Below are 10,680 nucleotides of genomic sequence, written 5' to 3'. Positions count from 1 at the left end.
TGTGGTCAGTTCACAGCAGTGATAGAAATTAATCTTTTCCAATAAGTTTAAATAGATTTTTAACTTTTATTGGCATTCTTAACTTTATACAGTCCTTTTTTTCTAAAAGTGTACATCTTTTGAGTTAAATTCTTACATTTAATCAGCCAATTATAATAATACATTTAGGCTGTTACTAAACAAATTAAATCAGTGTCAATAAAATTAATCTTTGCAGAAGTTGCATATGAAGTGGCATTGAGATGCATTTACACATGTTAATGCAGCTTAGAGGGACATGGAATGCTTTAGCCTGCAGTTACAAATGCATAAGTAATGTTTTGATATTTTAAACATGAAATGTTGAATACTGATATTTGAAATTATTTAAAAAAATGAAAAAATGTTTGGAATGTTTTTTGTTGGCGAAATAGCGCATAAATAGCGCAAAAACAGCCAATATGCTGTCTAAACCGTAAGTCTCTTGATGGTAACTTATTCTTTATTGAACTGTTGTATAAAATCAATATCACATTTGTAACCATGCTGATTTTTAAAGAAAAAACGGCACTCTTCCTGTGATATTGATTGACTATATGAATTGATATAACTATATGAATATATACATTTTATGCCCCCTTCTCTTGAATTATGTGATCATTCTTAATGCATATTAATAAACTGAATCATGCAGTGAAAGATCGCACTCTAAATGCGCACGCGCACTAAAGCCTGTGTTGGTCTACTCTAACCAGACTTCATCACGTATGCGTGCCTCTGTAGGTGTTTTGTTTGTTCTAAATGCAAAAATGTTCATGATATATAGATATATAGATATATAGATAGGTAGGTCAGTGGCCCTTGGCTTGGTATTGTTGGCAGAATTTGGCCCTCGGCGAAAACTAATTGAGGAACCCTGGTCTATGCGCATGGGTCACATCGGTGTTATTGGATCTTGCTGTATTTTGTGTGTATCTCATGCCATGACATTTTTTAAAACAGGAGGGCAAGTTTGTTGACCACCTTTAACCTAGCTAATGTTTAAAATTAAACATAAATAAATAAAACAAAAAACCTTGTTTATCAAACCAAATAAAACAAAATTAAGCACAATAACATTAAACAAAAACAAAAATCTAAATGGTGTGGAAAAAGATTACTGGATAATACTTACAGAGGTTCTGTGCTATCTTTGGGTCCAGCACTTTAAGTTCTTTGACCCTCTTTTTGATGGATTTCTTCCCCTCCAGGTCCTCATCTTCTCGTCGAGCTGAAAATCATCATCATCACAATTTATTATCACACCCAAGTACATGCATGCAGAAAACCATGTCCAAAAACACCAGTTTGAACGAGCAAAGAACTGACACAGAGTATGAAGCATTCTATTGGACTACAGCAGTCGGAACACATTAGTCCGTGCTTAATTTTTCACCATCACTGTCAATCACATGTAAGAAAGAAACTAGCATTTAATCTTAAACACCACTGAACAGAAAACACTGAATAATTAAAGAGCAAAGCCTTAAGGAAAATGCATTTAATAAGGACCCCCGGGTTCTGTGATATGTTGACCTCTCGGGGTCAGATGATGAGCAGGATGGCATTGTGTAAACATGTTTGTCTGTTGATGAGAGAGGAGGAGAGTGATGTAATGTGTGCTGAATGGAAAATAGCAGACTTTCAAGCACCCATAATTATGGTGGCCCAGTAGTGCACAACACAACAAAATTGGCACAACACAATGGAACCAAGTCACAACACAATGAAATTAGCACAACACAACAGAAACAAGCCGCAACACAATGGACAGTAAACAGTAAAATGTCCGAAATTTGGATTTCGTTAGACCATTACCTCTGGTATAATATAGCTTATACTTAAAGCTTTAACGCATCTTCTATAGTGGTCAAGAAAGAGAGCGGGAGCATTCCGCGTTGTTGTTAACTTGTATTTGTATTTTTTGATTTTCATTGTGTTGCGCAGAATGCTCAAGAAATGCAGAGCTCCAGACTCATTATTCCCAATGGTCACGCTTTTGCGACTAACTTTCTCAGTTGTTCGCACAAGCACATGATTTGATCGCAATATTTTTTTTATTTTTTTTTGCGCTACAACATGGGATTAATCAATGCATGCTGATTAACTTTTATCAGTTTATAGTTATATGGAAACGAAAGTGGTTAACATTCCACCCATTCTTTTTCATCAGTAGTATTATTTGTGATTTGAATTTTGTGAACAGGAGTTCCTCTTTTGCTGTGTTGTAAGCTGGGCTTCGGGTGCTTTCACTTTCGAATTCGCAATCTTGTCACTAGAATTGACAAGACAGTTGACCCTGAGAGGTCAGCTAAATATCTACAGCGGATCTAAAATATGAATAGTTAATTATAACTAGTTATGGTTAATTATTCATATTTCCTGTTGTGAGCTCAATTCGCTACATTTTACAAGATAATTGTCTGTTTTGCTAACATACATCTACACACCTTTCACTTTTTTAAGACTAAAACAAAAGATGGATTCATTGTTATTCTCAATTAAAAAGCACAACAATAAAACCGTAAGATACAATGACAAACTAGCTTACAAAATGTTTATTAACAAAAATGAATAAGATGAGGCATGGCATACACCACATGCTGTATTATATATAGTCTAATAAATTACAGAACGTTTAGCAAACCTTGAGGAATCGAATAAAAAGAAAAAATAAATGAGAGCCTTCATAGCGTAACATGAGGTAAACAGAAAAGATAACAAGCTTTTCAAAATGAAAACAAAAAGAAAAGTAAACCTAAACTTGCTATCGGTGACAGTGCTTGCATGTTTTTCCCCCACAAGAATACCAACATGTTCACCCTCTCTGGTTTAAGAAGCGGTCTATTACTTTACTTTAGCATGAAAACCATCTATTTGGTCGCAGTCTGGAGCTCTGAAATGCTTCAATTTGAACATGTCTATGATAGCCAAAAACATTGTCCCCCGGTTTCACAGACAAGGCTTAAGCTAGTCCCAGAATAAAATGCATGTTTGAGCTGTCTCAACTGAAAATATCTTTCTCTGACATATCTTAAAATATGTCTGTGTCATTGTTCTGTGTCAAGATGCACACCTGTAATGTTTTCTTTTAAGGCATTTTTGTAAAAGTTAAAAACTAAGGCCTAGTCCTGGCTTAAGCTAAGCCCCGTCTGTGAAACCGGGCCTGTGTATCTTAAATATAAACTTGTCTATGATGCCCAAAAATGCTGTCTAAGTACGTAAATTCAACTTGAACATGTCTATGGTGCGAAAAAATGCACTCTAGGTAGGTAGTTTCAATTGAACTCGTAAATGATGCCCAAAAAAGCTTTCTAGGTAGGTAGCTTCAGTTTGGACATGTCTATGATTCTTAAAACATTGTCTAGGTACGTAGCTTTGATTTAAATTTGTTTATGATGACCTAAAACGTTAAGTAGGCAGAATTCCCTTGAACTTGATTTCAATGTCCAAAAATCCTGTCCAGGTAGGTAGTTTCAAGTTGAACATGTCCAAAAAATACTGTCTAGGTAGCTCATTGGGTTTTGAGGCAGAGCCAATGAGTGTGTAATGGTGATGCTAAGAGAGTAAGGGGATTGGTCTTTTGCAAGACAGCTGTGAAGAATGAGATTAGAGCCACACAGCTGTGATGACTGTACACTGTGTAAACCCCAATGTTGTCATTAATAAAGAAATCAAGTTATCATAACTTAACATTACTTAAAATGCCAAGTTTTGGTGTCAAAAATTAAACAGGTATGTTTAATTAACTAATTTGGGAGCAAAAATCTTTCGAATTAAGATTTTAAGAAAATTTCCATTTATTTAAATTATGCTCTATGTCTCCGTTTAATATGATTGGTCGTGTTTGAAATTCTGCCTTGACAAACGCTCTGATTGGTCGATATAACACAAGGCGGTAAGTTTTGGTCGTTGTGAATTTGCTGAAGCAGCGATCCAGACTGAGGCACTGGCAGAGAGAGTCATCTAAAAGATGAAAATCAAACGTTAAATTGGTAAGTAGAGAATAAAATGCATATATACACTTTTCTTAATTACCTTACAAGTTTTATTGTAATGTTATTTGAAAGGTATAATTGCAAATTTCCCGTTTGTCTCCCGCAGCGGCACTAGCAGACAGGCGGTCGTCGTGAAGCAGGCGGAAAGAGAGCCCTCGTCATGAAGACTCATTGAAGTACGCTGCTAGGTTAAGTTAATGGTAAAATATGTGTGTACATTTTGCTTAGTTGTCTTCAAAATGTTTTAATTTTAGTGTGATTTGCAAGTAGGGCTGGACGATAAAACGATAACAATGATTATCACATAAAATGTTCGATAATTAATGCTCGAAATGTTCTATATGTTTATGAACTACGCAAACAACATTAAATGGCAAACGCGGAACGAAGCAGTGCTACTCATTTGAATCGCGTGCCGCACGGACCGTTTATCACCTCGGCCTAAAAGAAAAGAGCACCGCGGAGAGCTCAGAGCGAATGCGTTTATTCACTGACCGGTCGCGTTCACGCAATCACTAAACAGCGCTGCGAGATCCCGTGACAAGCGCACGAGTTCTCCGATAAAAAAAAATACATTTATCGGTTATTTAAACTATTTTAATGTCTGATCAGACTATGTTTACATTATCAACAGCACTGACGTGGAAACAGGAGGTTTTCAAATATAGAAATCGCCAGCATTTAACGTTACCATGAGTTTACTGTAACACTAACTGTCTGTAACCATGTTATTGTGGCAGAAATGTAGGATGTTCATATTTAATTTTATTAAATTCTGAATGTGTAGGCAAGTATTAAAGGAGTAATGGAAGATTATTACAGTTATTAAGCTATATCAGTTTTTGTGTATTTGTGTTATTTGTATTGCATTTGTATAGAGTAGTCTATAATAAAACCATAATTATTAACTGTCTGGTTTCTACTTTTCACAACTTTCACCCAGAAGCAAAAAATCTGCCACTAAACTTGAAAGAAATAAAGATTTGACATTTATCATGGCAATTATCAATATCGACTGATATGAAAATTCTATAGTGTTTTTTTGAGCTATATCGCCCAGCCCTATTTCCAAGGTATAAACACGTTTGAGATACTAACTTCCTGTAAGAACATCGGAGTGGTGTTCAATTTCCCGTTTTCCTCCGACAGCAGGACTAGCAGACAGGCGCAGGCGGGACGAGAGCCTTGTCATAAAGACTCATTGAAGTATGCTGGTAGGTTAAAGGGATAGTTCACCTAAAAATGAAAATTTGCTGTTAATTTACACCCTATACTTCATACGACTTCAATGTATCGTCAGGAGCCACAATATTAAATTCGTTTTCCTGTGTGTTTTTTTTTACTCTCATAGTGCCAGTAGCCGTTGACCTGCATTATATGAATCACCAAGGACCACAGTTTCAGCTAAAAATCTTCTTTAATGTTAAACTGAAGAAGAAAAGTCACCTACATTTGGATGGCTTGAGGGTGAGTAAATTAACAGCAAATTTTCCTTTTTGAGTGAAATATCCCTTTATTTTGCGCCTTTTGAAATGTACGTGAGTTTGGATGCATGTGAATCAATTTTAATTTGTTGATGTTTATTCATCTTTTCTAGATGTCCGATGATCACAGCCATGATCCTTGATGTGTTCAATGTATTCTACTTTCCCTGGGGCAGAAAGACCTGCAGCCTAAAATACAGTCTTAGGCAAACCTATTTGGTAAATATGTAAAAAAAATAATAATAATAAATTTCTTTTTTTTTTTGCACACTTTGAATTGCTACTACCATTCACAAATACTGTGCAAATTTCTATGCTCCATACAGATTCACATTTTGGTGACTGTTAATACTCAAGTATTGTAATTGTATTTTTTTTTTTGATTGAATGTTATTATGCAGTTAAGTCAGTATACATCATCGAAATTCATCAATGTTGTATAACCCAAATAAAGTTGTTGATGTGAAGAATTTTTTTTTTAATGATTTATACATTTCTTAAAGCCAATAAACACAACAATATATAAACTGGAACATTTGAGTTAAGTCTGTTTGCCTTTTAAGTTATCTGTACTTAAAAAAAAACGTTAATTCAACAAGAAAGACCACATTAGGTGAACTCAATTAAACAGAGTTGTCAATTTCCCATTACTCAATTAAACTGAGGGAATCACTTTCCTCAAATCATTTGAGTGGTCTCAACTTATTAGGGTTTACAGTGTAGTAAATGGGGTCACACTCTCTCTGTCCTGTTTGTGCACACAGTTTCAACTGTATGCATTTAGCTTTTTTTAGGAAGGGATCTAAATATTTTTGATATTATCTTTCTCTCTCTTTCGTGTGGCTTTTAAACAAATAAAACTGAAGGCAATGCAGAGGTCACTGACTAACAGGTTAAACAGCTCCCTCTTCAGATCTCAGAAGAGAGATAATGAGACATGGAGAAAAAAATAAGAGAAAAGAGATGAGGAGAGGAGAGGAGAGGAGAGGAGAGGAGAGGAGAGGAGAGGAGAGGAGCAGATGGAAAGCAGGCGGTTTCAATACAAGTTTAATTATTTAAAACACCAGATTAAGAGAAGTAAACGCAGGGCTCCGGAGAGAAGTGCATAATTGTCTTGTGCACTAATTAACATGGCTGTCTGGATACAGAGTCGAAAACACAGGAACAGGGTTAATCTACGGGAAAAAAACCCTATTCACACAAACAGCTAACCCAGATGCATAGCTATATCATAACAGCATGAGCCTGCCTTATACACTCACACATAGAGATGGCAGTGACTACACAATATCCTACAAGCTCCACACAGGTTATACAGTCACTAGCTGTGTTCCAACCTAGTGAGCTGCCTACTGTACCTACAGAAGACTGCACTGCATAGCACCATAGGCGCACCGACGACATGGCCAAAAGTGACACCTTTTGGTCAATCTAAGGCAACAGTACATGTATTATCAGAAAAGACCATTCCAGAATGTTCAGAAAGTTTGAGGTTGGTAAGATTTTTGAAAATACGTTTTTGGGGGAAAAAAAGTAAGTATTTTATGCTCACCAAGACTGAAGCTGTTTGATCAAAAATATAGAAAAAAAACAGTAATATTGTGAAATATTATTACCATTTTCCAAATTTGATATATTTTAAAATGTAATTTATTCCTGTGATGGCAAAGCTGAATTTTCAGCATCATTACTTCAGTGTCACATGATCCTTCAGAAATCATTCTAATATACTGATTTGATTATCATCAACGTTAAAAACAGTTGTACTGCTTTTATCGAAATTGTGATTTTTTTTTCAGGATTCTTTGATTAATAAAAAGTTAAAAAGAAAGAATATCTTTACTGTCACTTATTCAGTTTCTTACTGAATAATAGTGATAATTTTTTTTTAAAAATGAAAAAAATAAAAAATTCTTACTGACCCCAAATGGTAATGTATATATATGAGATGGTCCCATTTTAGTTACGATGCCATCTTAGAAGGCAGTTGTCTGTGAAGGGAAGCAGACAGCAAGGCAGCTCACTAGGTTTCAGAGCCCCATTGAGCATGGCTTATCAAAGATTTTATTGATTGTCTCTGGTTGCTTTTTTTCTTAAACACCCAATGGGTGGAGTCATCATGAGGCAGGGGCCACATGCGGAGAAACTCACTCCCCACACGTCCACACACACACACACACACACACTTACTGTACTTGAGTGGCTCTTCCACAGGTTCACTCTCCTCAGACACTTTAGTGAGCGGAGAGAGAATGGAGAAGATAGAAACAGAACAAGAATACAAATAACATAATCAGAGACAGCAGCCAACAGAAAGAGACAGCGAGAGCCAGAAAAACAAAAGAAAATGAGACAGGAACAGAAAAATGAGCCTGAAGACCAAGAGAAAGTAGAGACGTGATTTCTCATTAAATTCCACAATTAATTGTTAATTATGCTAAAACTCTGGAGCGGACCAATTTGATTTGGTGAATTGTGGGATGGCTAAAACTTGACAAAGTAAAACAGTAAATAACTAATTGTAATAAGTTGGCAAGATGGAGGAAGATCATTAAAGATTCATGTTCTCTGTGTAATTGGAACAAATTGGCTGATATATCCTGTATATCACATGCAGATCTCCAAGATCAACTCAAACAGTGACAGATGAAGCACATGAAATGCATGACAATATGCTCTTTTCTGATCGTTTCAGGCCTGTGATGTACAGATATAGGGTTCAGTGAATGTGAACTTCAAAAACGCAAGAGTCCGTACACAGCTGGAATATCGATCTGAAGCACATGGCCCTCTCACCGTCCCTTCATCTAGCCATCCCATTCAGATCATCCCTCTTCTACAGAAAGAAAAGCAAGCAAGTGTGTGTGGGATAAAGATATGCAGTATTGATCTGTTCATCATGACGAACTACCGTGCCACCAAAACTATGCCCATTCATTACACACACACACACACACACACGCACACTAAACACAACCAGATGATGTATGATTCACGATGCCGTCTCTCATAAGCACACACAAAACCAAATTGTGTGTAACGGCCTTCACTGCTTGAGTGTATAGCTAATACATTTATGACACCATGGCCTCTTTAAAGCGTCTAAGGATTGTGTTTTCCCTACCTTTAAATGGGAAAGGATGTTGTAAAGAATTTATTTCTTAAAGGAGTAGTTTGATGGATTTTCCAATGGCTTTTGAATTACTACAGAAAATAAGTTCTGTAACCAACAAATGTTTATGATTCTTTCACATTTTGTTCATCGAGATAATCTTCACAAATTAACATTTTATCATGTGACTCATTCCCACAGTACTCTATCGCTCTATTTTCATTTTTGGAACATTATCAAGTGTGTCCATAAATCTATAGATTCAGCTACACCAAAGTGAACTATATTGCCTCACTTACAAGCACAGCTGATTAATATTAAACAGACAAATACATCTTGATGTCGACAAAGAACAGCGCTTTAAAGGTCTTTCAGACAGGTAATTTTTCACATGCCATGTACTACACTGTCATCATATTAAAGGGCAAATTAAAGGCCAAGCAAAAGTCACTAAACATCCTTAAAAGCTCTTTGAAAGAGCACATGGATTTGTAGTTTGCCTGGTGAGCGAAGTTGGAGCGAGAATGCCAATGTTGCAGATCTAAGCCAATTCTGTGATTCCTGCCACTTGTAGTGGGAAGTCATTAACCTCATCAATTAACATTTAGATCGCTAATGAAAGGGCAACTGACATGAAATGGTCTAACTTGGTGTCTCCAAATGTCACAAGGACTATATATATCTAATGAAGGACAGGCAGTGATGCAGATGAGAGGGTCAATCCTGAAGCATCTCATATACAAAAAGAGGCTTTGTGCTAAACAGCATACTAGCATACTACCCCTGGAGTATAGAGCATGACTACTGTGCATACTACAAAGTTTCTTCATGCACAAAATACCTGTATGAACTACTTAACTTACCAAGATGTGCCAGGTATAACAGAGTATACAGTGGTATCCCACAATGCAATGCGTTAAACCTTCCATGTCCAGTGTGATGAAATGAAAGTAACCCACGGTACTTAATTTCTTAACTAATCAGACTTCTAAAGAGTTTTAAAATAAATACATTTATAATTTATTAATTTACAAACAATTTCTTGATTAATAGGTTCAGACTACTAATACTTCTAAAGATAAATATTTTCTTAATGCTTCGACAACTAAGATTTTTATTTGAAAATAAATACAAAATGTATTTTTACATTAAATTAATTTACAAATTGTTTAAAAAAAATTATAACCGTGCTATCCCATAATGCAATACATTAAATTGACCAACAATGTGTTAAATTTGTCTTCTTGACTAATATATTTTTCTTTTATATACAGCTATTCCTGTAGCTCAAACAGCAAAGCATGGTGTTAGCAACAAGGTCGTGGGTTCAATTCCCCAGAATGCATAGATACAAAAAATTATTATTTTAAGTAACTTTGGATAAAATCTTTTGGCCAGTGCACAAATCTAAAAGTAAAAGTGTAATATATTAGTTCACAAATTATTTCAATATGTTAAGAAAAAAAAAGTCATTACTGAGTGAAATAACCATACAACAATGAAGGTTACAACTGATGAAATGTACTGTATATTATTGTGCACTGTTCCACAATATAGACCGTATTTAGTATATACTGTTCAGTATGCAGTGCTCTCTTGAATGTTTGGTGTGGTTGGGTTTGGGAAATTGACCTCCTAGACAAACTACCCTCCCTCCTTCCCTCACCAAATCAGGCACACAATAGCCTTCTCAATAAATAGCATAACAATCTGCTTTCAGACAGAAGAGAAGAAGAATGGGACTGATGATGATCTAGAAAAATTACATTTTATCATCTTCCCCACCCCCAAAATCTTCCTCTCTCGCTGTATGTCTCTCAGAGTTGTTTTAAAGAGAATGGGAGATGAAATAAACAGGGATTGAAAGGGAATGAGGGATGGGCTGTCGGGCCCATGAGACAGCCTCCAGTATTCCAGCCCGTCTGATCAAGGGCTGCTTAATCATGCCACAACATTACTGCAATGTTACCGCAGCGTCAATACTGTGATGCCAAGCTAAAGCGCTCATTTTACCCACATCAATCTTTGTCTTTCCACAGTCAGCATACGGAGGAAAACATTAGTAATC

General features: G+C 35.9%; 1 protein-coding gene across 1 annotated transcript in view; it reads right to left on the bottom strand.

Moving 5' to 3' along the window:
* The window catches only part of LOC107556337 (protein diaphanous homolog 3-like), a 215,796-nt gene that overhangs the window by 137,934 nt on the left and 67,182 nt on the right, over positions 1-10,680 (bottom strand). The window contains exons 10-11 of the mRNA XM_016239434.1: positions 7,691-7,732; positions 1,154-1,249 (exon numbers count right to left, since the gene is read on the bottom strand). Coding sequence (XP_016094920.1) covers positions 1,154-1,249; positions 7,691-7,732 — 138 coding nt within the window. The remainder of the gene's footprint in view (positions 1-1,153; positions 1,250-7,690; positions 7,733-10,680) is intronic.

The sequence above is a fragment of the Sinocyclocheilus grahami genome, unplaced genomic scaffold (genome assembly GCF_001515645.1).
Source record: "Sinocyclocheilus grahami isolate Dianchi unplaced genomic scaffold, SAMN03320097.WGS_v1.1 scaffold20.1, whole genome shotgun sequence".
NCBI classification, from domain to species: domain Eukaryota; kingdom Metazoa; phylum Chordata; class Actinopteri; order Cypriniformes; family Cyprinidae; genus Sinocyclocheilus; species Sinocyclocheilus grahami.
The sequence above is the reverse complement of the archived record's forward strand: the minus strand, read 5'-3'. Positions and strand labels throughout refer to the sequence as shown.